The sequence below is a fragment of the Chrysemys picta genome, chromosome 20 (assembly GCF_011386835.1).
Source record: "Chrysemys picta bellii isolate R12L10 chromosome 20, ASM1138683v2, whole genome shotgun sequence".
Classification (NCBI taxonomy): Eukaryota; Metazoa; Chordata; order Testudines; family Emydidae; genus Chrysemys; species Chrysemys picta.
Genome location: NC_088810.1, coordinates 668,957 through 696,467, shown reverse-complemented (window position 1 = coordinate 696,467; position 27,511 = coordinate 668,957). Strand labels below are relative to the sequence as shown.

The window sequence follows — 27,511 nt, the reverse complement described above, 5'->3', positions numbered from 1 at the left end:
CCCCATCACTCGGTCACTGCACAGAGATCGCCCCCCCATTGTACGGGTGCTGCACAGACCCAGACTGGGCGAGTGTCTCTGTGAGTGTGACCCCCCGTGCTGACACACCTGTGCTCAGTGTGACACTCTGCTGGTCCCATCTGGGCGTGTTTGCACTGGTGCCAGTGTCTGCGCCAGCCACAGCGTGCGGGGTCCCCTGAGGGATCCCCGAGCCCCGGCACTGAACATAAGAGCGGCCAGACTGGGTCAGAGCAAAGGTCCATCTAGCCCAGTGTCCTGTCCTTGAAACGTGGCCGGTGCCAGGTGCCCCGATGGGAATGAACAGAACAGGGAACCATCCAGTGATCATCCCCTGTCGCCCGTTCCCAGCTCCTGGCAAAGAGAGGTTACGGCACCATCCCTGCCCAGCCTGGCTAATGGCCATTGATGGACCGATCCTCCATGAATCTATCTAGCTCCCGTTTGAACCCTGTTATAGTATTGGCCTTCACAACACCCTCTGGCAAGGAGTTCCAGAGGTTGACAGTGCGTTGTGTGAAGAAATACTTCCTGTTGTTTGTTTTAAACCTGCTGCCTATTCATTTCATTTGGTGGCCCCTTGTTCTTGTGTTATGAGAAGGAGTAAATAACACGTCCTTATTTACTTTCTCCACACCAGTCATGATTTTATAGACCTCTATCATATCCCCCCCTTAGTTGTCTTTTTCCAAGCTGAACAGTCCTAGCCTCTTTAATCTCTCCTCATATGGGACCCGTTCCAAACCCCTAATCATTTTTGTTGCCCTTTTCTGAACCTTTTCCGATCCCAATAGATCTGTTTTGAGATGTGGTGACCACATCTGCCCGGCTCCCAGCTGCCCCTGCCCTAGAGCAGGACTCACAGGTGCAGGGAACAAACATCTGGGCAGGTGGGGGGGGGGAGCCCAGACAGAGGGGCTGGCTCGGCGTTAGCTCTGCCCCCGGAGAGGGGGAGGGACCGGGGCTGTCTAGTCCCCACCCCGCCCGGCCAGAGTCTCAGTCAGGGAGCCCCGGCAGCTGGCACAGAGAACCCAGGCGTCCGGCCGGGCACCGCACTCGGCTCTCTGCAAGGCCAGGGCAGGCAGCGACCCCCTGGGGTGAGGCAGGGCCATGGGGCGTCTGCCCGGGAGCTGGGACCCCCCCGCATGGGGCGGCCCCTGGAAAGGGCTGCTGCTGGCAGGTGAGAGCAGGGCATGGGCATCAGGTCGTGGGGCAGGCTTGGCAGCTTTGGGGCAGAGGGTGGGGGTCTGCACCCACCCCCAGGGTTATCCCATCTGCCTGACAGCTGGTGCCCGGCACAGAGACGCTAGACACGCGCGTGTGCACATACACACATGCTATGCTCCCCAGACGGGGGGCCAAGTTCTGGAAGGCCAGGCCCGGACCGGCCCAGGGTCTGCCCATGCCCCATGGGTGGTGGGTCTCCCCTGGCCGGGCGCTCACTGGTTGTGTCCCCCCGGGCCCCGACTGACCCCCCCGCGCCCCGACCTCTCGCTGCCCAACTGAGACTCTCCTTCCCCCGCAGCCTCCGTCCTGGGCTCCTGCCTCCAGCCGGCGCCGGCCCAGACCCCAGTGACCATCGTCCTCACCCCGCCGAGCCCCGTGGTGGGAGGGGGCGTCAGCCTGGCCCCGCCGCCACCGCCAGAGAACTTCATGTCCTGCAGCTGGTTCCGATCAGCGACCACTGATGAAACCAGCCGGATCCTCAGTTACTTCCAATATCCAAACCGCACTCAGACCCCCGGCCCGGCCCACACGGGGCGGGAGACAGTGGGGCCGAGCTGCGCCCTGAACATCGCGGGGTTAACGCTCAATGACAACGGGAACTACACGGTGCAGATACAGACCCCTGCTTTCCTCACCATCCCAGTGACTCTGCGCGTCTATGGTAAGTGCCTCCCCCCGCCCCCCCTCCCCGCCCAGGCGCTGCTCTGTGCCCTGGTCCTGCGACCCCCGCCCCACCCCCACCCCACCCTTCGGAGGAGCCAGTCTGGGTCACAGGGGGAACTTGCCCCCAAACACAGACACCGTGGGGTAGCCTGGGACTCCCTGCCCCCTGCTTCTCCTGGGAGATGGTGCCCCCCAGAAATGGGTTCGGGGTCCCTCCACCCTGCCATTACCCCCTGGCTCTGGCTTTCCCTGGCAGTGCCAGCAGTGTTGGATTGAGCCTGACTGGGCATAGGGGGATCCCTGGGCTTCCCAGCACCCACCAGAGCCTGCCGTTCCCACCAGTGCCCGTTCAGGGTCTGGGGTGACATGGATTTGCTGGGTCCCAGCTTGGTTCCTGGCCCCTGAGTGGGATCCAGCCCCTCACTGGCAGTCGCAGCAAAGGGGCCAAGGGCTGGGCCAGAGACCCTGAGATCCCCTGGGGTTTGGGGCACACACTGGTGAGGGGGGCTGTGTGTTGTGGGGGGAGCTCTCCCTCATGCCGCCTGCATCGACCCTGCTCTGGGTACGGAGGAGTCAGACTCTGGGGGGCCCAGTCCCCCCAGGGTCTCTGGTGCCTCCATCCTTTCCTGGTGTCTGTGATGCCCCCCTGTTTGTCTCACCCTCTCCAGCTCCCCCAGATGTCCTTGGCACCCCCCCCAGCGCCCTCCACCCACCCCAGCCTTTCCATGCCCCCTCGGAATCTCCCCCCCACCATCCCAACATCTCTGCTCTGTGTCCCTGCCTTGCCAGCCCGAGTGAGCATTAACCGGCCTGGGGAGAAGCGTCTCCATGGCAGAGCTGGGTCGTGCTGACCTGGGGAGCTGGCACTGGTGGCTCTGCCCGGGGAAGGACGGGCTGTAGGGAAGCTGGGGGCCTGAGGCATGGCCCCCACCCCTGGGGGGAAAGGGAAACATCTGGTGCTGGGGGGACGTGGAGGGGGGGCTGCTCCAGGACATGGGGAGAGGTACCTATGCTGGGTGTGTTTGTGTGGGGGTTGATTCAGGGGGTGGGATATCCCATGTTGGGGGGTCAGAGGGTGTGTGTATTGGCTCCCCCCACTCTGTCGGGCCCCTCACCGGGTCATCTGGGCTCCAGCCTCCTCTGGCCTGGTCTGGTTTCCCCTGGGTAACCCCGGAGATCTCTGTGCGCCGCCTCCCTGGGAGGGAACCTTGCTGCTCTCTGTGCCCATCGACTGCCCCCTGGGCCTGCTGCCCCGTGGGACTCAGCAGAGAACCTGGAGTTTCATCTGCCTGTGGCTGTGGGGCCCGGACTCCTGGGTTCAGTTCCCAGCTCTGCCGCTGACTCTCTGGGTGCCCTTGGGCCAGTCCCTGCCCCTCTCCAGGCCTCGGTTCCCAGCTGTAACGTGGAGACTGATCCTGCCTTTGGCCGCTTAGACTGGGAGCCCTTCAGGGCAGGGGCCGTCTCGCTGTGTGTGTGCAGTGCCCGGCGCGACGGGGCCCTGATCCGGGTCGGGGTCTGAGCAGCGCCCGGAACAATCGGCCACTGCGTGTTACCATAATCCACATAACAAATCAACCTGCTGAAACACAATGGACCAAATCCATCCCTGGTGTAGGTAGCTCGACCCCTGGCTCTCGCGCTCTGCCCCACGGCAGTTCTCCAGCACAGGCCACACAGAGCCCCCCCAACCAAAGCACATCTGGCTGAAGGTTGACAGCCTCTCTCTGCCCACAGAGCCCCCCAGTCCCACCCCCGGCCCGTAGCACAGACGCCCTGCAGCACGGCTGGGGCTGGGAAGCTGCAAACATGTGTTTTCCTCAGGAGCGGCTGGCTGGATGCAGGGAGGGAGCGTGGGGCGCCCCCAACGGGCAGAGTCTGGGGTGGGAACCCCGGGGGGGGGGGTCTGATGGGAAGTGTTGGAGAGCAGCAGAGGGGTGGGGTCCTTCCCCCACAGCAGAGACACGTCAGGCCTGGCTGTTCGCTGCCCTCGGCCTCCTGCCCCCATTCACCTGGCAGGGGCGCTTGGCTGATGGCACAGGGGGGAAGGGCGGCTGGCGAGGTCACCCTCAGCGTGTCACCCTGGGGTGGGGATGGGGGTGGCTGGGTCTTGGTGCCTGGCTAGACTCACCCTGGGTCCCAGAGTGAGATACTTTTGGGGGGGAGGGGGGGTGGCACTGCTGCCCCACAGCGTCTCCAAGCCCCCCCCCCATCACCCTGGGGAACTTTCTCTTCCATGTGCCGTGGGCCCCCACCTGGTCGCCAGGGAGCCGGGAGCCCCTCCCTCTGTGAGCCCTGCTCCCGCCTCCCCACAAGTCGGGGTCTCGAGGGTTGTAGGAAAGTCCCTGATGAGCAGGCAGGCGGTTAATGGGTAACTTGCTGGGGGAAGCAGGAGCTCAGAGCCGAGAATCTCTGCACCCAGCAGTGACGCTGGTGGATCTATTGTCCTGGGCAGAGCAGCAGGGCGTGGGTGCCGATAACCACCTAGAACAGCTCCTGCCGCGTCCTTTGCCCCCCGTGTGCCTGTCACCCTGAACCCGTCTGCTAATCCCCCCTCCCCTTGTGCGCCTTGTCGGTAACCTTCGGCCAGCGCCGGCTGATTCGGTGACGGGAAGGGGAAGGTGCCATCAGAGTTGCTGTAAACAGTTAATAATTAATAGACTTGGTGCGTTTGAGGCCAGCAAGGGCCATTCGACCAACTAGTCCTGCTTCCTGCACAGGGCAGGCCAGAGAATCCCCTGTTAGCACAGTATGGAGCCCAGACACTCGTGTTGGCTGGACAGGCCCCAGCCTGGATCCGAGATGGAGGGTCCACCCCTGCCCTTGGGCATTTGTCCCAGCGGCTGGTCACCCAGCCTGGTACAAGCCTGGGCCTTTGTGTAACTGGGATGTGTCTGCCTGGAACTTCCAGCCGTTCCCTCTGGCTCGGCCTGGGAGCTCCCACGCCCGTTATCTCCCGCGGAGGGGCTGACCCCGGTATCAGACAGACACCCCAGGGATCTGACAGGCTGAACAGATCCAGCTCTGCCAGTCGCTGCTCCAAGGCCCGAGCCGGCTCTAGGCACCAGCACTCCGGGCATGTGCTTGGGGCAGCACTTTCCAAGGGGCGGCACTCCACCCCCCCTTTTTTTATTTGCTTGGGGTGGCAAAAAGCCGGAAGCCAGCCCTGGCCAGAGCATCGTCCCCTGGAGCGGAGCCCGGGCTGCGGTGGCAAGAGGGGCTCCCGGAGTGTGTGAGGAGCCGGGGAGGGAGGGAAGTGGGGTCTGGGATGCAGGGAGGGGGGAGGGGTCCTGCTGCTGCTCTGAGTCTCCTCCCCAGGGCGGCGCGGTGTTTCCCCGCCCGAGGGGGCTGTGCAGGGCACCGCTGGGCTGGGCAGAGGGCACAGATCCCGGCTCGCGCACTGATGGGGCGAGTGGCTGGGCAGCCCGAGCTGCCCCCTCCTGCCCCCTCCTGCCCCCGGACCCAGCCCATCATGCACCTCCCCCGCCTTAGCCCCGCACTGCTTGCCTCGGGCCCCCCCAGCGCCAGGGGTGGGGAGAGGCAGAGCCCGGCTCTGAGCGGGGCAGCGGGGGATACTGCCTCACCGGGGGACCCCCGCAACTCGGGCACCTGGGGGTCAATGTCCGTCCTCTCGGCTCTGCCTGCACGGGGCTGGGGAAGCAGCTGTCAGCACCTGCCCCTCTCAGCCCCTGCACCTCCCATCCCGCTCGCTGCCCCTCCACTTGTACCTCCCCCCTCGCCGCACCCCTTCCCCTTGTACTCTCCTTTCACCTGCCCCTCTCAACCCCTGCACCCCCCATCCCGCTCGCAGCCCCTCCACTTGTACCTCGCCCCCTCGCCGCACCCCTTCCCCTTGTACTCTCCCTTCACCTGCCCCTCTCAGCCCCTGCACCCCCATCCCGCTCGCAGCCCCTCCACTTGTACCTCCCCCCCTCGCCGCACCCCTTCCCCTTGTACTCTCCCTTCACCTGCCCCTCTCAGCCCCTGCACCCCCCATCCCGCTCGCAGCCCCTCCACTTGTACCTCCCCCCCTCGCCGCACCCCTTCCCCTTGTACGCTCCCTTCACCTGCCCCTCTCAGCCCCTGCACCTCCCATCCCGCTCGCAGCCCCTCCACTTGTACCTCCCCCCCTCGCCGCACCCCTTCCCCTTGTACTCTCCCTTCACCTGCTCCTCTCAGCCCCTGCACCCCCCATCCCGCTCGCAGCCCCTCCACTTGTACCTCCCCCCTCGCCGCACCCCTTCCCCTTGTACTCTCCCTTCACCTGCCCCTCTCAGCCCCTGCACCCCCCATCCCACTCGCTGCCCCTCCACTTGTACCTCCCCCCCTCGCCGCACCCCTTCCCCTTGTACTCTCCCTTCACCTGCCCCTCTCAGCCCCTGCACCCCCCATCCCGCTCGCAGCCCCTCCACTTGTACCTCCCCCCCTCGCCGCACCCCTTCCCCTTGTACTCTCCCTTCATCTGCCCCTCTCAGCCCCTGCACCCCCCATCCCGCTCGCAGCCCCTCCATTTGTACCTCCCCCATTGCCGCACCCCTTCCCCTTGTACTCTCCCTTCACCTGCCCCTCTCAGCCCCTGCACCCCCCATCCCGCTCGCAGCCCCTCCACTTGTACCTCCCCCCTCGCCGCACCCCTTCCCCTTGTACTCTCCCTTCACCTGCCCCTCTCAGCCCCTGCACCCCCATCCCGCTCGCAGCCCCTCCACTTGTACCTCCCCCCCTCGCCGCACCCCTTCCCCTTGTACTCTCCCTTCACCTGCCCCTCTCAGCCCCTGCACCCCCCATCCCGCTCGCTGCCCCTCCACTTGTACCTCCCCCCCTCGCCGCACCCCTTCCCCTTGTACTCTCCCTTCACCTGCCCCTCTCAGCCCCTGCACCCCCCATCCCGCTCGCAGCCCCTCCACTTGTACCTCCCCCCCTCGCCGCACCCCTTCCCCTTGTACTCTCCCTTCACCTGCCCCTCTCAGCCCCTGCACCCCCCATCCCACTCGCAGCCCCTCCACTTGTACCTCCCCCCCTCGCCGCACCCCTTCCCCTTGTACTCTCCCTTCACCTGCCCCTCTCAGCCCCTGCACCTCCATCCCGCTCGCAGCCCCTCCACTTGTACCTTCCCCCCTCGCCGCACCCCTTCCCCTTGTACTCTCCCTTCACCTGCCCCTCTCAGCCCCTGCACCCCCCATCCCGCTCGCAGCCCCTCCACTTGTACCTCCCCCATCGCCGCACCCCTTCCCCTTGTACTCTCCCTTCACCTGCCCCTCTCAGCCCCTGCACCCCCCATCCCGCTCGCAGCCCCTCCACTTGTACCTCCCCCCCTCGCCGCACCCCTTCCCCTTGTACTCTCCCTTCACCTGCCCCTCTCAGCCCCTGCACCCCCCATCCCGCTCATAGCCCCTCCACTTGTACCTCCCCCCTCACCGCACCCCTTCCCCTTGTACTCTCCCTTCACCTGCCCCTCTCAGCCCCTGCACCCCCCATCCCGCTCGCAGCCCCTCCACTTGTACCTTCCCCCCTCGCTGCACCCCTTCCCCTTGTACTCTCCCTTCACCTGCCCCTCTCAGCCCCTGCACCCCCCATCCCGCTCGCAGCCCCTCCACTTGTACCTCCCCCCCTTGCCGCACCCCTTCCCCTTGTACTCTCCCTTCACCTGCCCCTCTCAGCCCCTGCACCCCCATCCCGCTCGCAGCCCCTCCACTTGTACCTCCCCCCCTCGCCGCACCCCTTCCCCTTGTACTCTCCCTTCACCTGCCCCTCTCAGCCCCTGCACCCCCCATCCCGCTCGCAGCCCCTCCACTTGTACCTCCCCCCCTCGCCGCACCCCTTCCCCTTGTACTCTCCCTTCACCTGCCCCTCTCAGCCCCTGCACCCCCCATCCCGCTCGCAGCCCCTCCACTTGTACCTCCCCGCCTCGCCGCACCCCTTCCCCTTGTACTCTCCCTTCACCTGCCCCTCTCAGCCCCTGCACCCCCCATCCCGCTCGCAGCCCCTCCACTTGTACCTCCCCCCCTCGCCGCACCCCTTCCCCTTGTACTCTCCCTTCACCTGCCCCTCTCAGCCCCTGCACCCCCCATCCCGCTCGCAGCCCCTCCACTTGTACCTCCCCCCCTCGCCGCACCCCTTCCCCTTGTACTCTCCCTTCATCCGCACCTCTCTCCCAGGCCTCTGCTCCTCCCCCTTCCCCTGCACCTCTTCGCCCGCAACCCTCCTGATACCCCCTCTCCTCCTCCACCCTCCTCCGCGAGTACATCACACCCCGCTTCTCTGCCAGTGTAGAGCCCCCAAGCGCCCCCACACCCGCTCCTCCGCCTGAACCCTCTTTACTAGATCCCCATCCCTTTCCGGGGACAAGGTTTGAGGGTTAGTCCCTAGGCCTTCCATGTGCATTTGGAGCACTAAAGATGGGGTTGCGGGGGACGGGGGGGGGGCGAGATTTATACTAAAGTGAAATAAAAATAGGAGAAACGGTTTGATCCCCACTGCAAGTGTGAACGGGGATTGCTGTGGTGAACGAGGTCACGTTTGGTTCTGTCAGTTTGATTCATCCTCAGCCCCTTCTCCACCAATGAGAACATTTTCTAAAAACCCTAAACCAGAACTTGCGTCTGACGAAGGGGGCATTCACCCACGAAAGCTCACGCTCCAATACACCTGTTAGTCTTAAAGGTGCCACAGGACCCTCTGTTGCTTAAAACAGAACCTTTTCATGTGGCTTGACTGTCTGAATTTCTCTTTGATATTTTTAGCTAATGAAGTGCTAACCTCACCCCTCCCTCTTGTCTCTATGGCCTTGGCTACACTGGGGCTGTCCAGTGCTGCCACTTGCTGCGCTCAGGGGTGTGAAAACGCCCCCCCCCCCCGAGTGCAGTGCTGCAAAGCGCCAGTGTAATCAGCGCTGCACGCTCGCTCGCAGAGCTACAGGCTATTCCCCTCGGAGACGTGCAGTACATACAGCGCTGCAAGAGAGCTCTCACAGCGCTGGCGGTGCGACTACACTCGCGCTTCACTGCGCTGTCGCGGCAGCACTGGGAAGTCCTGAGTGTAGCCCAGGCCTAAGAAAGGGCTGGTCCACACTGGGGGGGGAGGGGGTCGATGTAAGATATGCAGTTCAGCTACGGGACTTACCTCGGGTCCTCATGGCGCGGGATCGACTCCGCTACCGCCGCTCGCCCTGGTGGAGTTCCGGAGTCGACAGGAGCACGTTCGGGGATTGATATATTGCATCTAGACAAGACGCGATAGATCGATCCCCGATAGATTGATTACTAACCGCCGAATCGGCGCGTAGTCTGGACGTACCCAAAGGGAGTAGAACCAGCATTGGAAGGCAGAATGGCAGATTTTATTTAGAATCATAGAATCATAGAATATGAGGGTTGGAAGGGACCTCAGGAGGTATCTAGTCCGACCCGCTGCTCAAAGCAGGACCAATTCCCAACTATATCATCCCAGCCAGGGCTTTGTCAAGCCTGACCTTAAAAACCTCTAAGGAAGGAGACGCCACCACCTCCCTAGGTAACCCATTCCAGTGCTTCACCACCCTCCTAGTGAAATAGTGTTTCCTAATATCCAACCTAAACCTCCCCCACTGCAACTTGAGACCATTGCTCCTTGTTCTGTCATCTGCCACCACTGAGAACAGCCGAGCTCCATCCTCTTTGGAACCCCCCATCAGGTAGTTGAAAGCAGCTATCAAATCCCCCCTCATTCTTCTCTTCTGCAGACTAAACAATCCCAGTTCCCTCAGCCTCTCCTCATAAGTCATGTGCTCCAGACCCCTAATCATTTTTGTTGCCCTCCGCTGGACTCTTTCCAATTTTTCCACATCCTTCTTGTAGTGTGGGGCCCAAAACTGGACACAGTATTCCAGATGAGGCCTCACCAATGTCGAATAAAGGGGAACGATCACGTCCCTCGATCTGCTGGCAATGCCCCTACTTATACAGCCCAAAATGCCGTTAGCCTTCTTGTCAACAAGAGCACACTGTTGACTCATATCCAGCTTCTCGTCCACTGTGACCCCTAGGTCCTTTTCTGCAGAACTGCTGCCTAGCCACTCGGTCCCTAGTCTGTAGCAGTGCATGGGATTCTTCCGTCCTAAGTGCAGGACTCTGCACTTGTCCTTGTTGAACCTCACAGGTTTCTTTTGACACAATCCTCTAATTTGTCTAGGTCCCTCTGTATCCTATCCCTACCCTCCAGCGTATCTACCACTCCTCCCAGTTTAGTGTCATCTGCAAACTTGCTGAGGGTGCAGTCCACGCCATCCTCCAGATCATTAATGAAGATATTGAACAAAACCGGCCCCAGGACCGGCCCTTGGAGTATTCCACTTGATACCGGCCACCAACTAGACATGGAGCCATTGATCACTACCCGTCGAGCCCGACGATCTAGCCAGCTTTCTATCCACCTTACAGTCCATTCATCCAGCCCATACTTCAACTTGCTGGCAATTTTATATGGGGTTTTTGCATTTCTATACAATATGTGATGCCAGTCATATTCTTTCGGTTCTCCACAAATGCATGCAATTTCTTCCTAACACTGGGGTTTGTTAAAAAGGGGGGGCAGCCAAAATTCTTTTGCTTGGGGTGGCAAAAAACCTAGAGCTGGCCCTGGGTGGGGGGGGGCCCAGGGCTGGGGCGGCAGGGGGTGTGGGTGGGGGAGGGCACTGGTGGGCGGGGGGGGGGGAAGCCCAGGGCTGGGGTGGGGGCAGCCAAAAATTTTTTTTGCTTGGGGCGGCAAAAAGCTGGGAGCCGTCCCTGCCCAAGGCATTTCCTCCCGCCCTGGAATCGCTTCTGGGGCTCTTCTCTGCCCCTGATTTAGTGACCAGGGCTCAGTCCAGCAGTTCAGCGGGGGGCTTAGAGCCACCTGTCCCAGCCTCTGGAAACGGGCTTCAAACCTCCCTCGCACGGGCCTGACAGGAGCTTGAGCCAGCTCCCGGGTCAGCCCCGTGTTCGCCCTCGATCGAGGGTCTCCCTATAGAGCGGGAGCCGGGGTCCTGGGAGCCCATCCCGGCCGTGTTCCTTCGGGGGCTGCTAGAACTCGGGTTTGCTGGGTTTAGGCCCGGCCCCGTGCACCGGAAACTCCGACTCCTTTGGAAAACCGAGCGCGGCGTCTCCCGGGAGCTGGGGGGCCGGATATCAGGACACTGGCGCTAACACCACCGGATATGGGGACGCTGGGCACGGCTCTGGGGGTGTATCTGATGGGTGGCGGGGTTCAGCCTGGAGCCAGCTACTGGGTCCTGTGTCCCATCAGCAGCTCCAAGGAGAGTCTAGGCCCAGTCAAGCCCCTTGGGGGTTTTGTCCTGTGCGTTAGCCGGGCAGGGGGTGGCCGAGCTGGTCCCACAGCGCGTCAGTTCCCAGCAGGCCCCTTTGCTCCCCAGACCCTGTGGGAGGGCGGGGGGTGGGGTTAGACCCGGGTGGCTGCAGCATGGCCCAGTCTGGTCCCAGCAGCGCCTGGGTGGGAGACTTTGCATCAGTTGCCGCAGCCCCTGCGGGTGTCTGGAGGACGCTGTCCCTTGGGTTTGTTATCTGGGGTGGGGTCCCCGTGGTGCTGGGTGCGGCACAGAGACCCTGTCCCTGCCCTGGGTTGCTGCCGGTCTCGCCCAGCGGGGCTGACGTGCACAGGGGCACCATGTGTGAGTGAGCCCCAGTCACGGCTCTCCTGCAGGTCGAAATAACGGGGGCGGACGTCGTCCCTGGGAGACACGGGGCTCTCCTGACCCAGCCGCAGCGGGCAGCGTCCTGAGATCGGTGCCGCCTCAGGGAGTCGAGATCCCCTTGGCTCCTCTCCTAGTCTGAGGCGCTGCCAGGGAGGCCGGGTCCCGGTGCCCCGGGGCAGCCCTGTGCATTGGCGCCAGCTCTGGGTAGTTGGCGCCGGGTGCTGGGGCTCTCCCTGCCCTGTGGAGGTGTGTGACCGTCTTGTGTTTGCTCCATTCGGGCCTGACCCGGTGATCAGCCCCGATCAGCTGCTCTATGCCGCAGGTTCTAACCTGAGCCTGTCCTGGGTCGCAGACACTGACCTGTCCGTGGGGTGCACGTGGCGTCATGGTGGGATGCAGACCTGGGAAGAGGGGCCGTCGTCCGAGTTCCTGGTCCTTGGTCTCTCTGTGAACCACTCGGGCACATAAACCTGCAGAGCCGACAGCGTCCTCACGCGCCACCACTACAGCGCCGACCTGGAGATCGCGGGGCTGGGTGAGCAGCCGGGCACCACGCCCACACCTGCCTCTGTCTTGGGCACGTGGGGTGCTGGGGGCTCTGTCAGTCTGGCCAGCCGGCGCTCACCTGCCCTGGGTCTGTCCTGTCTCCAGCCAGGCTCCCTGTCTGCATGGGACGTCCCCCGTCACTCCCTGCACCGACCCCATGGGTCAGCATTGTTCCCGTGCTGGGAGCTCCCTGTCTTTGCAGCCAGGGCTCTGGGGCTGGCCTGGATCCACCCCTCAGGCTCTGTTCTCCGCGGGATGCTCCCGTCTGTCTCCAGTCTGGATCCAACGCTGCTCTGTCACCATCTACCAGCCCTGCTGCCCTTTCCGCAGCCGCGGCCGGGGGCTCCAGTCTGAGATTCGGTCCCGTGGCGCTGGCCCCATCTCTCTTGAAGCTGGATCTGAAGTCGGACTGTTGCCCATTGATGAATGACCCCGTCGCTCTGCACTGCAGAGCCTGCGCCTGGGCCCCCAACACCCCGTCTGCCATCAGCCGGGTCTGTGCGGCTCCGTCCTGCCCCCTCACCACCCCACGGGGACGTCCTCTCCGTCACTCGCTGCGCCGATATCGCCCATCCTCGCAGGGTGTGCCGGCTCTCTTGGGCTCTCCCCAGCACCTGCTCTTCCCTCCTGGGCAGGCCTGGTTCAACCCCAGAGCATCTGTGCTTCGCCCGAGCTGCATCAGCCGTCAGCCGGTCACTCGTTCCAGCAGCCGCTCCCATCAGTGCCTCGTGCGCCCGTCTCTGCACCCAGCACCTGGTCTCTCGGTACCAGGGCAGTTCCGGTTTCGCCCCTGTGGGGTCTAGTCTCCGTGGGCTGTTCCCACATGTCCTGAATCTGGATCATCCATCACTCCAGATTCCTTTCCCCAGCACAGCCCGCGCTGCCGTCTCTGCCTGTCTGTGCCCAGCGCCTGGTCACTTGTGACCCGCCCTGCCTGCCCTCGGCTCCCTGTCTTTGCCCTGCGCGGGAATCAGACATCGGCCTGGTGCGCGTCTCTCACCCACCCTCTGCCCTCAGCGCAGCCCGTGCTCCCTGATCTGTCTCTACCCCATGTCCTGTCCGTCGGACTCTGGGTCCATCCTGGTTTCACCCCACAGCCCCTGTGTGATGGGTTGGGTCACAGAAACCCCCTTGGGAACTGCCACCTGATGTGTCTAGACAACCTCTGAGCCTGGTTTCCCTGCCAGCTTGGGACTTCAGTGCCCTGCCTGGTTGTGCCAGACCCACTAGCCTGCTGCAACCCAGCCCCAGGTCTGAACCACGTCTCCCACAAGCTGCAGGCTTAACTGAAAACAGCTTAAGAAGTGTTCCTGTCTCTAGCACTTAGATACCAACTCCCAATAGGGTCCAAACCCCAAATAAATCCGCTTTACCCTGTATAAAACTTATACGGGATAAACTCATAAATTGTTCGCCCTCTGTAACACTGATAGAGAGATATACACAGCTGTTGCCCCCCCCCAGGTATTAATACATACTCTGGGTTAATTAATAAGTAAAAAGTGATTTTATTAAATACAAAAAGTAGCATTTAAGTGGTTCCAAGTAATAGGAGACAGAACAAAGTGAATTACCAAGCAAAATAAAATAAAACCTGCAAGTCTAAGCCTAATACAGTAGAAAACTGAATACAGACAAAATCTCACCCTCAGAGAAGTTCTAATCAGCTTCTTTCACAGACTAGCCTCCTTCTAGTCTGGGCACAATCCTTTCCCCTGGTACAGCCCTTGTTCCAGCTCAGGTGGTAGCTAGGGGATTCCTCATGATGGCTCCTCCCTTTCGTTCTGTTCCACCCACTTATGTATCTTTTGCATAAGGCGGGAACCCTTTGTCCCTCTGGGTTTCCACCCCCCCCCCACTGGAAAAGCATCAGATTAAAGATGGATTCCAGTTCAGGTGACATGATCACATGTCACTGCAAGACTTCATTGCCCACTTGCCAGCACACACATATACAGGAAGACTCACAGGTAAACACAGCCATCTGCAGACAATGGTCCTGGTTAATGGGAGTCATCAAGATTCCAAACCATCCTTAATGGCCCACACTTTACATAATTACAATAGGCCCTCAGAGTTATATTTCATATTTCTAGTTTCAGATACAAGAGTGGTACATACATACAAATAGGATGACCACACTGTGACGAACTGGGCCTGTTCTCACTGTGGTCTGTGAATGCTGACAGGGGAGTGGGGCTGGGATAGTCTGCATTGGAGGATGGGATCTGCCCGAGGGCGCATACCGGAGTGTGTAACACGAGAACCCAGGAAGGGGTTGAAGGCCAGGTGACTCCTGAGCCCGGGAAACTGAACAAAGGGTGTGGGAGGGGTCGCTGAAGGCAGAGTGCTGGAAGCGAGCTGGAGAGATGGCTGGGAGGCAGAGATGGCTCTGACCCCCCCGAAGGGGGGTGGGCTGGAATGCCCTGGGACCCCAAGCTGGACTTAACTGGGGGGGGTCCTGTTGTCTGTGCCTGCAAGACCTGTCTTGGACTGTATTCCTGTCATCCAAATAAACCTTCTGCTTTACTGGCTGGCTGAGAGTCATGGTGAATCGCAGGAAGCCGGGGGTGCAGGGCCCTGAGTCCCCCAATACTCCGTGACACACACATAGTAGATTATAAGCTTTGTAATGATACTTTACAAGAGACCTTTTGCATGACGCATATTCCCGTTACATCATATTCACACTTATTAGCATATTTTCATAAAATCATATGGAGTGCACCGTCACACCCTGTGTCCGTGGGACGCTCCCCCTGCCCCCAGCAGGATCAGGGTCAGCCTGGCTCACTCCCCAATGCGGGGGTGGGGGGGCGCCTGTAACGATGCTGGCTTTGGTGGGACCCAAAGGAGAGTGTCAATTCAGGACAAATTGCTTAGAGCAGGGCAGTTACAGCCCAAGGCTGGGGTCTTTCCACCTCCAAGGCACCAAACCAGCCAGCCAGACCGAGGAGAACTAACACGGCTCCTACTCTGAAACCAGCCAGCCAGAGAGGACTTCGGTCTCACCCACTGGCTAACCACAAGTCACACAAGCAATTCCCTCAGACACTCCAGTTTCCCAGTATCACCCCCTTGCCACTCATTATGGGGACAAATGGCTATGAAAACCAATACCCCAGTAAAAGAAAAAGGTTCTCCCGATCCCAAAGGACCAAGCCCCAGACCCAGGTCAACATACAAATCAGATCTTACCCAAAAATCACGCTGTCTAAAATCTAAAGGTTTATTCATAAAAGGAAAAAGATAGAGATGAGAGTTAGAATTGGTTACATGGAATCAATTACATACAGTGATGGCAAAGTTCTTGCTTCAGGCTTGTAGCAGTGATAGAACAAACTGCAGGTTCAAATCAAGTCTCTGGAACATCCCCAGCTGGGATGGGTCCTTCAGTCCTTTGTTCAGAGTTTCCGTCTGTAGCAAAGTCCCTCCAGGGGTCAGAAGCAGGATTGAAGACAAGATGGAGATGAGGCATCAGCCTTTTATAGTCTCTTCCAGGTGTAAGGACACCTCTTTGTTCTCACTGTGGAAAATTACAGCAGCAAAATGGAGTTTGGAGTCCCATGGGCAAGTCACATGTCCACGCATGACTCAGTTCTTTACAGGTGGCAGCCATTGCTCACACCCCCAGGAAGACTTCGTATGTGGATTGGAGTCTTCCAAAGTCCATTGTCAGTTACGTGTTTCTTGATGGGGCACTTAATTTACAAATCCCTTTCTCAAGAAGCTGACCAAATGCTTCACTAATGCTATTTAGAATTAAACACATTGAGATACAAGGACAGAGCCAATATTCAGAACTTCAACTACACAAGTGATACACACCTACAGACAGCATCATCATATCCAGCAAATCATAACCTTTTCATAGACACCTCACATGACAACCTTTGTACAGGATTTGCTGCAAATATAGAACAGTGGTTGCAACAATGATCCATATGGGCACAGGTTATGTCAGTAACGTCACAGGGCCAGGCCGGAGCTCCAGGGGCAGGAGCATGTTACCCCATCCTGGGACATACGCCCCCCCCTCGGCTGCTCCCCTGTGCCTCGGATAACTGCCTGCCCCTTTCTGTCTCGCAGAGGGGGTGTCTGGGGTCAATCTCCATCTCCCGCTCCATCCCCATCGAACCCGAGGCCGTGACCCTGAACTGTGAGGCCTGGGGCAGCCTGGTTTCCTACAGCTGGTTCAGGGATAACGAGATCGTTAAGGCTACAAGCCGCGTCCCTCTGAGCAGCGACAACTAGACCCTGACGCTGGATCCTGGCAGCAGGAATGACTCGGGCAGTTCCACCTGCCTGGCCACCAACGCTGCCAGTTCCCAGAACGCCACCGTCCGGCTGGACGTGCTCCGTAAGTGTGAGCCCCGGTGGCCAAGGGTCCTTCCCCACTTCTCGGGGGAGCTCCGGCCGGTGGGTCTAGGGTGACCAGATGTCCCGATTTTATAGGGACAGTCCTGATATTTGGGACTTTTTCTTATATAGGCTCCTATTACCCCGTACCCTCTGTCCCGATTTTTCACATTTGCTGTCTGGTCACCCTAAGTGGGTCAGAGATCAGGGGTCCAGGGGGCAGGAGATGGAGGATCTGTGAGATGCAAAGACAAACGTGGGGCTGGGGTCTGTGGAAGCAGAGAGCTCTAACCCCTCAGGCCAACGCGGAGCAAGACCCCGCAGCCGGGAGCTGCGGTGAGTCAGAGCCAGCCTGGGTGGTATGGGGCCACTTCCCCGCAGGGAGGGGACCCCAGGGGAGCAGCCTAGGGGAGGGGGGGATCTCCATCACTCGGGGACTTTGGATCCAGACAGGGCGTCTCTCTCCAAACCACCCATCTCCTCCCTGGGCTGGATGAAGTGGGGGGATCCTCCCAAGCTACGCAGCAGCACCGGCTGGACAGTGTCGGGGTGCCTGCTGGCTTTTGGATCTAGGCCCCTTGGGTGCTGAGGTCTCTGCAGCCGGAGCAGCCCCCCCCCGCCCCTCCCCAACACGCGGCTCTCCTGTGTTTGCTCCAGATGGGCCCAACACCCCCACAATCACCCCCCGCCAGGAGGTTTATGCTGAGGGCTCCACTCTCCAGCTGTCCTGTACATTTGGGGCTCTGTTGGCCTCCTCTGGCTCTGAGCTCCTGGTCCCCAATCTCTCCATGAGCCAGTCTGGGACTTACACCTGTGTGGTGATAATTGTCTTTGATGGCCACTCGAGCTACATCACCCTGGAGATTGGGTGAGTAACCAGGCACCGCGTCCCACACCCACCTCTGCCTGAGGCCCACAGAGCACCAGGGGCTCCGTTATTGTCTGTCCAGCGGGCGCCCCGGCCACTCTGGATCTGTCCTGTCTCCAGCCGGGCTCCCTGTCGGCATGGGACATCCCCTGTCGCCTGTTACTCTGTGCACCAACCCCGCGGGTCAGCACCGTTCCTGCGCCCTGGGCTCTGCCTGTCTCTGGAGCCGGGTCTGGGGTCTTGAGCTCTGTTCTGGATTCACCCCTCGGGCTCTGTTCCCCAGGGGACGCTCCCATCTGTCTGGATCAGACACTGCTCTATCACCTGTCACTGCCTGCGCCGATCCCGCTCCCCGTGCTGGGCGCTCTCGGCTAGTTCACTGTCAGTCCAGCCACATCCCCCTGCGCTCTGGTCCTGTCCAGGGCCCAGCTCCACCCCGTGGGCTCTGTCCTGTGGGGGCTGCTCCCAGCCGTGCTGCAGCTGGGCCGGACGCTACCTGGCGCTTTCCAAGCGGTGCCCGACCTGTCCGATCAGCGCGTCGAGTGCCCTGCTCTGTGCCCATCTCTCCCTCCCGGCTCCGTCCTGTCTCTGCCCCCCGCCCCTCCGGGGCATCTGTCCCCTGTGGGACGCCCCACTGCAGCTCCGACAGCAGATTCCTGTCCACCTGGTGCCTCCGGCTGGTTCCCACCTGGGCAGGGCGTGTGGCCATGGCTCTGGCGGGGGGGTCGGTCTGTACCCACTATCAGCCTACGGGCTGGCACCAGGCCCCCAGCCGCGCACCAGGTCTGTGTCCCCGCCTGAGATCTGGGCGCTGCTGGCCCCGGCGCTGCCTCCTGGGGGTGGGTAGCGGATGGCGGGTGGGGGAGGTACCGTCTCTCTGAGGTGCTGTTTCCGCCTTCGTTCTGTTGATTCTCTCTTTGGATTTACCAGATTCTTCCCTGTGCGCCTGCCCCCCACGGCCCCCGCGCTGCTCGGTGCCCCCAGCAAGGGGCTGCTGGACAGCGCGTTAGCCAGCGGGCATGGGAGGGCGGTGCCCTGATAGAACAGACTGAAGGGGACAATCCCACCCCCCACCCCCGGGGAAGGGGATATAAACTGGTGAGGTTTTCTTGGCCCTGCTGCTGGAGTCCGGACGCCCCCTCCCCAGTCGGGACTCTCGTGGGTCGTGGGGAGAACCCAGGGGGCTGGGGCTGTGAGGCCCTTGCTGAGCTATGGGGCTGGGTAGGAATGGGGGGCAGTGCTGGGCTGGGGGGTACCCCCCTCACCCCACTGGGTCACCCTGAGCTCCCCGGGGTCAGTAAGAGGCTCTGGCAAACTACCCATGATGCACCAGCGAGGTCACCCCTGGCCTGGGTCTGGGATGGGCAGCTCTGTCCGGGTAGGAGCGGACGGCAAGGACCCGGCAATGCCAGCAGCACCAAGCACCCTGTGGGGTCACAACCCTCCTGTTGGGCCGGAACTGTCACGGGATTGGCTTGAAAACCCTGCTGTCGGCTGGAGCCTGGGAGCCGGAGCGTCGCTCTCCCTTCGAACCACAGCCGAGAGTCTCCCAAAAGTCACAGGACTCCGGGAGCCAGAGCCTCAGGGAGGCACCAATAACTGTGAGACTCAACGCCGGGGAGAGGGACCCTCTGCCGGACCCCAGAAGGCGACCGCCCGTGTCCACAGCTCTGAGGGGCAAAGGGCGAAAGACCCTTCCCACGACACCTCAGGAAGGCTATGCCGGGATCCTTCCCACAATCCCACATGGTGGCGACACCAGGACCCTTCCCACAATGCTGTGGGATGACTACACTGGGACCTTCCCCACAATCCCACAGAACGGTGGTGCTGGACCCCGATCCTATGCGGATGGAGGAGCAGGGACACACAGTAACGCTCTCTCTGTTCCCTGCACAGAAATGCTGCCCAGGCCCACAGTGACGCCAAACCAAACCCTCGTGCTTGAGAATGGGACTTTCAACCTCACGTGTAACACTTCCCTCAGTGCTGACATCGTGCTCTGGCTCCGGGACAGGGTGTCCCCCTCGGACAGCGAGCGGCTGGTTCTATCCTCTGACAACCGGACTCTCACAGTGATGAATGTCACCCGGGGTGATGCCGGCGCCTACCAGTGCGAGGTCAGGAACCCCGTCAGCACCAACCGCAGTGAGCCCAGCAACGTCACGGTGGCCTGTGAGTAACTGCAGCCGCGCTGTGCCTGGCTCTCACCCAACCATGGCGATGCAGCTGCCCATGGAGTTGGGTGTGGGGCTGTTTATACGGGATCCCTTTCTGGTGCTGACCTTTCCCCTGACCTCCTCCCTCTCTGTGCAGATGGGCCAGACTCCGCCAGGATAGAGCCACCAGAACTCCTCCCCCGGCCCTTGGGGTCCCTTGTGAGCCTGACGTGCGTCTCTGAGTCCGTCCCAGCCCCGCACTATCGCTGGGTTCTCAATAGCACTGAATTAAAGGAGACCGGAAGCAGCTTGACCCTTATTCTGACGAGCTTGGATCAGCAGGGCATGTACATGTGCCAGGCACAGAACCCCGTCACCAACCTGACCAAGAACAGCACCACCCTGGTAATCCAGGTGCTGGGTGAGTAGCCGGGCCTGTCTCTGTCTCAGGCCCACAGAACACCGGGGGCTCTGTCGCTGTCTGTCCAGCGGGTGCCCTGGCCACTCCGGATCTGTCCTGTCTCCAGCCGGGCTCCCTGTCTGCCTGGGACGTCCCCTGTCACCTGTTACTCTGTGCACCAACCCCGCGGGTCAGCGCCGTTCCTGCGTCCTGGGCTCTCCTGGCTCTGGAGCCAGGTCTGGCGTCTTCAGCTCTGTTCTGGATTCACCCGTCGAGCTCTGTTCCCCAGGGGACGCTCCCATCTGTCTGGATCAGACACTGCTCTATCACCTGTCACTGCCTGCGCTGATCCCGCTCCCCATGCTGGGCGCTCTCGGCTAGTTCACTGTCAGTCCAGCCACATCCCCCTGTGCTCTGGTCCTGTCCAGGGCCCAGCTCCACCCCGTGGGCTCTGTCCTGTGGGGGCTGCTCCCAGCCGTGCTGCAGCTGGGCCGGACGCTACCTGGCGCTTTCCAAGCGGTGCCCGACCCGTCCGATCAGCGCGTCGAGTGCCCAGCTCTGTGCCCGTCTCTCCCTCCCGGCTCCGTCCTGTCTCTGCCCCCCGCCCCTCTGGGACATCTGTCCCCTGTGGGACGCCCCACTGCAGCTCCGACAGCAGATTTCTGTCCACCTGGCGTCTCCGGCTGGTTCCCACCTGGGCCAGGTGTGTGGCCATGGCTCTGGTGTTGGTGGTGGGGGGGGTTGGTCTGTACCCACTATCAGCCTACGGGCTGGCTCCAGACCCCCAGCTGCACACCGGGTCTGTGTCCCCGCCTGAGATCTGGGCGCTGCTGGCCCCGGCGCTGCCTCCTTGGGGTGGGTAGCGGATGGGGCAGATTGGGGGGAGGGGGAGGCACCATCTCTCTGAGCCGCTGTTTCCTCCTTCGCTCTCTTGATTCTCTCCTGGGACTTACCGGCTCCTTCCTGGTGCGCCTGCCCCCCACGGCCCCCGCGCTGCTCGGTGCCCCCCAGCAAGGGGTGCTGGAGAGTGAATTAGCCAGCGGGCAGGACAGGGAGCTCGGAGGGGGACAAGGGGATGGGGGCTGCCCTGAGGGAACAGACTGGATCCCACCCTCTGGGAGGGGAGGACAAACTGGCAGGGATGATCCTGCCCTCGCCCAGGGTGAGAGGGATTTATAGTAGAGGGGACAATCTTGCCCCCAGGGGACACCCCAAAGAGGAGGTACGGACTGGAGGAGTTTCCTTGGCCCTGCAGTTGGAGTCTGGCGTATGCACCTGCCCCACTTGGACTCTCGCGGGACGTGTGGGGAGAACCCAGGGGGCCTGGGGCAATGAGGCCCTTGCTGAGCTATAGGGCTGGGTAGGAATCGGGGGCTGCCCCATGACCTCACTGGGTCACCTCTGATCTCCCCTGGGTCAGTGAGAGCGGCTCTGGCAGACTTCCCATGATGCATCAGCAGCGCCACCCTCACCGCCTGGCCAGGGTCTGGGATGGGCAGCACCATCCGGGTCGGAGGGGACGGCAAGGACCAAACACGGGGTTGTGCCCACAGGGCAATGTCAGTGGCACCAAGCATTGAAAACCCTGCTGTGAGGCTGGATCCTGGGACAGACCTGGGAGCCGGAGCGTCGCTCCCCCTTCGAACCACAGCCGAGAGTCTCCCAGAAATCACGGGGCTCCGGGAGCCAGAGCCTCAGGGAGGCACCAATAACTGTGAGACTTGACGCCAGGGAGAGGGACCCTCTGGCAGACCCCAGAAGGCGACTGCCCGTCTCCGCAGCTCTGAGGGGCAAAGGACCCTTCCCACGACACCGCTGGACAGCGATGCTGGGACCTTCCCAAAATGCAGCGGGATGGTGGTGCCAGGACCCTTCCCACAATCCCGCGGGGCAGCAGCCCCTGTCATGGGCAGATGGAGGAGTAGGGACACACGGTAACGCTCTCTCTGTTCCCAGAAATCCTGCCCAAGCCCACGGTGACGCCAAACCAAACCCTGGTGCTGGAGAACGGGACCTTCACCCTCACGTGTAATGGCTCCCCCAGCGCCGACACCGTGCTCTGGTTCCGGGATGGGGCATCCCTCGTGCCCAGTGAGCAGCTGGGGCTGTCCCCTGACAACCGGACCCTCACGGTGCCAAATGTCATCCGGGGCGACGCCGGCGCCTACCAGTGCGAGGTCGGGAACCCCGTCAGCACCAACCGCAGCGAGCCCAGCACCGTGACGGTGGCCTGTGAGTAACTGCAGCCCCGTCCCCCGGCCGCACTGCCCCTGGTCCTGCCAGCATCGCCCAGAGATACAGCTGCCTCTGGGGTGGGAAACGGGCGGATTATACGGGGCACCCTCACCTGGTGTTGAGGTTTGGTTCCTCTTGGGCAGGATACAGGGGCTGTTTATATGGGGACTCTTCGCGCTGTGCTGAGTTACGACCCCCTGGGGCAGAGGGCTGGGGCTGGTTATACAGGGATCCCTCGCTGGTACTGTCCCCCCGCCTGATGCCCTCCCTCTCTGTGTAGATGGGCCGAACTCAGCCAAGATAGACCAGTCGGGATCCATTACCCTCGGGTCCCCTCTGACCCTGACGTGCGTCGCCGACTCCGTCCCAGACCCGAGCTATCGCTGGGTTCTCAACGGCACCGACACTAAGGAGACCGGGAGCAGCTTGACCTTTAACCCCATTACTCAGGATCACCAGGGCACGTACACGTGCCAGGCTCACAATCCCGTCACCAGCCTCACTGCCTCAGCATCTGTGGATGTGCGGTTAAGTGAGTCAGGCACCAGAAAATGCCCTACCTGGGGGAGAGGCACGGCTGGGGCTGGGGCGAGGTGCAGGAGGAGCCATGGCTGGGTGTGGGGTGGCCAGGCCATGGGCTGCCAGCAGCGCTCAGGGGACCCTTGGGCGATGGTGTCTTTGTACTGGGTCCCCTCTCTCTCCTGGTCAGTGCTGCTCCTCTCTAGGGCCAGGCACTGTGGGGGTCTGGACTGGGGCTAGGCTGGGGGTCTGTCTCCCCCATGGCTGGGGGGGCTCCATTGTGGCTGGGGGGCAGGGGATCTGTCAATGCGCCGTCCAGCCCCATGGTCTCCTGAATCCCCCCAGCACCAGCCAGTGATAGAGCTGAGACCCCTGCTCACCCAGCGCTGGGTGTGGGGGCACTGGCACCACTGGGGGGCCCCAAACCTCCCCTGCTCCCAAGGGGGCTGGACACCACCAGGAGACCTTCCAGTTCCTGACCTTCGGACCCCCCCTCAGCCCACCACATCCTGGGTCCTGTCTTGGGCCCAAACCCGTCAGGCTCAGCGGACCCCTGGCTGAGCTGCCCCCAATGTCTCTGGGGGGGCAGATGGGGGCTCCAGCCCCCAGGGCCTCACGTTGGGCACCAAGAGGGAGCAGCATTGAGAAGTGTGGGGCTGGGACGGGGGGTCGTGACTGGACTCCCTGATACACTCCCCCCCCTTCTTTTCCATTATCTACAACATCGCCTCCAGACTCCAACGGAGGCCTGACAGCCGGAGCCATCGCCGGGATCGTCATCGGGTCGCTGGCCGCGGTGGCACTGCTCGGGGTCCTGCTCTACTTCCTGCTCCGCAAAACTGGAGGGTAATGGCTCAGGGGGCCGGGGGGCCCTGGGGCTGGGGGCTGCCCCGAGCCCTGGTGAGTAGGGGGGTTGGGAGCTGCCCCTGGGTGCTGGAGCGGGTCAGTCTCTCTGCCCTCCAGCCCCAGGTCTCTGCACTTCGGGGTCTCTGCTTGTCACTCGCTCTATGGTGAAGGGTCCTTCCACCTCTCTGCCCCCCAGGATGGGATCTCGCCCCACACGCCTCTTGGAAACAGTGTCAGGTCTCCCAGGGAACAATCCCTGCCCAGGCTGGCACCCAGCGCCCGGAGCCACCCCAGAGCTACCCATCCCCACAGGGAGAGCCAGGGGCTGAGTCTGGGGCACATGGTGCCTGTGGGGGGTGGATGGATAGAGAGGTGGGCGGGATGGATGGCTGTGGGGTTCGGTAGGTGTGTGTGGGGGTGGATGGTCCGTGGGGAGGTGAGGGGAGGGGGGACAGGTCTGCAGTTTTGGGGAAGCCGGCTGGTTGCTGCCCCCGTCCCTGGCGTGGGGAACGGCCCAATCCCTCGCCCCCCCGGCGTCACGCAGAGTCTGCTGTTTCCCCAGGGGGCCCAAGCAGCACCCGCCCGTCGGAGGCCAGGCCACCCCCGCCCCCAGTAAGTAGCAGCCCCGCCCCTCGCAGCTGCATGCCATGTGCCGTGTGGGCGGGGCCTGTGAGCCGTGTGGGCGGGGCCTGCAAGCCACATGCCTGCACCGCTGCTAGTGCTGCTGCCGCTCCCCCATGCCAAAGAGTGATGGACGGCCAAGCCCAGGGGCATGATGGGAAACTCCCTGGCCAGACAGGAAGTGACATCGCGGCTGCGCCAGCCCCAGTTTCCAAGAGCCCGTCTGGGATTCTCTTCCCCCGGGCTGGGTCCCGGATCCCCCGTCACTGCTCTGGGCTGTGGGTGTCACGGGTGCCCCCCACCCCCGGTGCTGGGAACTCTGGGGGCAACAGCGGATATGGGGCAAGGGGTCACTTGGGTCTGAGGTTCCCTGCTTATCCCATCCCCCCACCCCCTTCCCTCCCTCAAGCCCCCCTTGCTCCCCTCCCTCCCCAACCCAGCCCAACCCGTGTGGCTGGTGCTGGGAACCTGGGGCAGCACTGCGGAGACGCAGGCTGGGGGTCACATGGCCAAGGGGTTCCCTGCTTATTCCCTCCCCATCCCCCTCCACTCCCCCTTCCCTTGCCCTCCCCCGCTGGGTTCACCATCCTGGTGCAAGGAGCCCCCCACCCTGAGGATCCCTGCTGAGCCCTTAGGGGCCACGCCGGCTGCAGCCATAACCCACGTGGTGCTTCGCCTGCTGCCACTAACTCCACACGGGCCCTGCTGCCCCTGGGGGGGGTGTCACTGCTTGGCTGGGGGGGGGAGCGGGGCTGCACCCCGGGACTGTTGTGTTTCTAACCCCGTCTGTCTCCTGTCTCTGTCCTTCAGATCAGGGCGTCTGTGACAACAAACCTACCTTGGTAAGGAGCCTTCGTGTCCGGCCGCAGAACTCCTGGGTTCTATCCTGCTGCTGGGAGGGCAGGGGAGCGGGGGGGGGGGGGGGGGGGCTGGGAGCCAGGACTCCTGGGTTCTATCTCTGACCCAGGCAGGGGAGTGGGGTCTGGTGGGTTAGAGCAGGGGGGGCTGGGAGCCAGGACTCCTGGGTTCTCTGCCTGTTGCAGTCCTTGATCTGGCTTTCCTGTCTTCCAGGGTGACGAAGACATTCAGTATTCTACACTCGCTTTCACCGCAGGAGACCAGAAGCCACCACCCGGGCCCGAGCCCCCCCGGGAGAGCGGCACTGTCTACTCGGAAATCAGAAAGAAATGACTGTGATTTGCTTGGGACCTCGGGAATCACTGCACACACACACACACACCCACCCCCCAGGAGAGCTTCTGCAGCACCCCCCCACCCCAATGCAGCACTCACTCAGGGGCAGCTCCGGTCCCACCTACCCCCTCCCCACCATGCAGGGTCACTGCCCACTGAGCACGAGTGTGATACCCTCCCCGGATGAGGGCTGTCAGGACTCCTGAGGGGCTCTGGGAGGGGGGTCTAGTGGTTAGAGCAGGGGGCTGGGAGCCAGGACTCCTGGGTTAATCACTGCACAGGGGTCGGGGCTGGGGGGGGTGCTGTGCAGGGGGGGATGGTCTGTGTGTGGGGCTGAAGGATAACAGCGACACCCCCACCCCAGGCCGCGCTGTCGGTGCTGGCTGGGCGTGGGGTGTGGATCTGGGCAGCCCCGGTGCAGGGGTGAGGCAGTGCAGTCACCCCATAGCATCTCAGCCCAGAGCCCTGTCCCCCCAGCTCCACCCCCCATTCTCCGCATCCCCCTCCCAGAGCCTCCCGCTGTCAGACAGTGTCCGAGGTGCAGGGGGGTTGTGCTGCTCAGGGGGGTGTGGGATGATGATTATGAGGGGCGGGAGGGGTGTCGCTCACAGCGGGTGGGACTGGCTGATCGGGGTTTGTACCGTGATTGACGCTGTTTGTAATAAAACAAAATGTCAAAACTGCCCCCACGACTGCTGGGTGTGAGGGGGGAGGGCGGGGACGGGCCAACGCTGGGGGCAGGGACCCGGGGACATGGGACAAGCAGACATGGACATGGGGACACGCAGACACTGGGTGTGGGGGGACACAGATGGACACAGGGATGGGAGGACACGGGGACGACAGACACACACGGACAGCGACATGGGACGGGCAGATCCCCGGGCACAGGACGGGCTGGTCGCTGGGTCCCCGGGGCTCGTGTCCGGCTGGACTCAGGGGCTCGGCCGTCCGGAGCCGGCGCTGGGGGCTGACGGGGAGACTTTCCCTGGCGGCAGGGATGAGCTCAGTGTGCTCACACCCCAGCAAGCGCCGAAGGGGGTAGAACCGGGGGCTGGTTCCAGGTGTGACCCCAACACCCCCCCCCAGCGCTGCCCGAGCTCGGTGCAGGCCGGTTGGGTGGGTCTCCGTGAACACCCCTTGGGCTGCTGCAGGGCCGTGACCTGGCGCTCCAGGGACCCGCTGAGGAAGGGCCCTGGGCAGAGTCTCTCCAGCAGCAGCTGGGACAGGACAAGCCCCCCCTGCCCGGTCACTTTGGGCCAAGCACCCCCCCGCCCCCAGGAAGCCAAGGGCCTGGCTGGGCCCATATTGATGTGATGGGAAGGGGGGGGTGTCAGCCAAGGTGCAAATCGGCGTCGGGAGGGGAGGGTTGGAGTTGGGGGTTAGGGTTCCCCCACCCAGGAAGCCAAGGGCCTGGCTGGGCCCATATTGATGTGACGGGAGGTGTCAGACAAGGTGCAAATTGGCGTCGGGGGGGGAGGGTTGGGGTTGGGGGTTAGGGTTCCCCCCCCCCTCAGGAAGGGTCACTCGGGGTCACAGCAGGGGGAGGCCCCACTCAGCCCCACACCAGGGACTGAGTCCCGGGGGCCTGGGGTGAACTCCCAGGAGTCTGGGGCGAACTCCCAGGAGTCTGGGGCTGCGACAGACAGAGCCGATCGGCCTGTTCGCACCGGGCAGAGCTGGGCCCAGGGGTGGCTGAGTCCCCGCTGGGTGAGGGGGAGACGGGCAGGGCAGGCCGATGCCCAGCGGGTTGACCCTGCCAGGGGCGAGGGACACCCCAGGGAAGGGGGAAGCCGCTGGACGGCTGGTGCTGGTAACAGAGACCTGGGCAGAGGGTGGCCATGGCCAGGGCGGGTTCCCCTGACTCAGAGACCCCGGATCACAGCCCACCATGGGGCGGGGGGTGGCTCTGCCCTGGGGGTCGGAGCAGCAGGTTCACCCCCAGAGGGGAACTGGGGTCCTGGCACACGCACAGCCTGCAGGGAGACAATTCCAGCGGGAGCCGGGCAGTGTGGGGGGGCCCCCACACCAGACCGCGGGACACCAGAGCTGTGACCAGCCTCCAGGGGGGCAACCCGACACCCAGCCCCCAAACGGTGACAGGGTCACCTCCCGCCCCAGCCTAGGACACCCCGGCCTGCAGCCGCCGCGGCTGGCGCATGGAGGCAGGGGGGTCACTGCCCCCCTCAAACCCC

The 27,511-nt window shown here is 62.6% G+C and overlaps 1 protein-coding gene across 4 annotated transcripts; it reads left to right on the top strand.

Moving 5' to 3' along the window:
• The first annotated feature begins 1,003 nt into the window (after nt 1-1,003).
• Nucleotides 1,004-26,000, top strand: LOC101941285 (carcinoembryonic antigen-related cell adhesion molecule 1-like). Of its 4 annotated transcripts, none has more exons than XR_010594024.1 (10): nt 1,004-1,198; nt 1,544-1,906; nt 19,242-19,517; nt 19,659-19,922; nt 21,858-22,133; nt 22,417-22,668; nt 23,390-23,555; nt 24,064-24,113; nt 24,933-24,964; nt 25,194-25,232. XR_010594024.1 is itself a non-coding variant. In XM_065573890.1 (10 exons), exons 1-10 carry the CDS (start codon nt 1,129-1,131, stop codon nt 25,311-25,313), a joined length of 1,815 nt encoding a protein of 604 aa, XP_065429962.1. In that variant the 5' UTR covers nt 1,004-1,128; the 3' UTR covers nt 25,314-26,000. The 4 variants fall into 4 exon arrangements, 2 of the variants coding, with proteins under 2 accessions (XP_065429962.1, XP_065429963.1); XM_065573890.1 differs by having other exon boundaries at nt 23,390-23,501; nt 25,194-26,000; XR_010594023.1 differs by lacking the exon at nt 24,064-24,113 and having other exon boundaries at nt 25,194-26,000.
• Nucleotides 26,001-27,511: the final 1,511 nt, after the last annotated feature.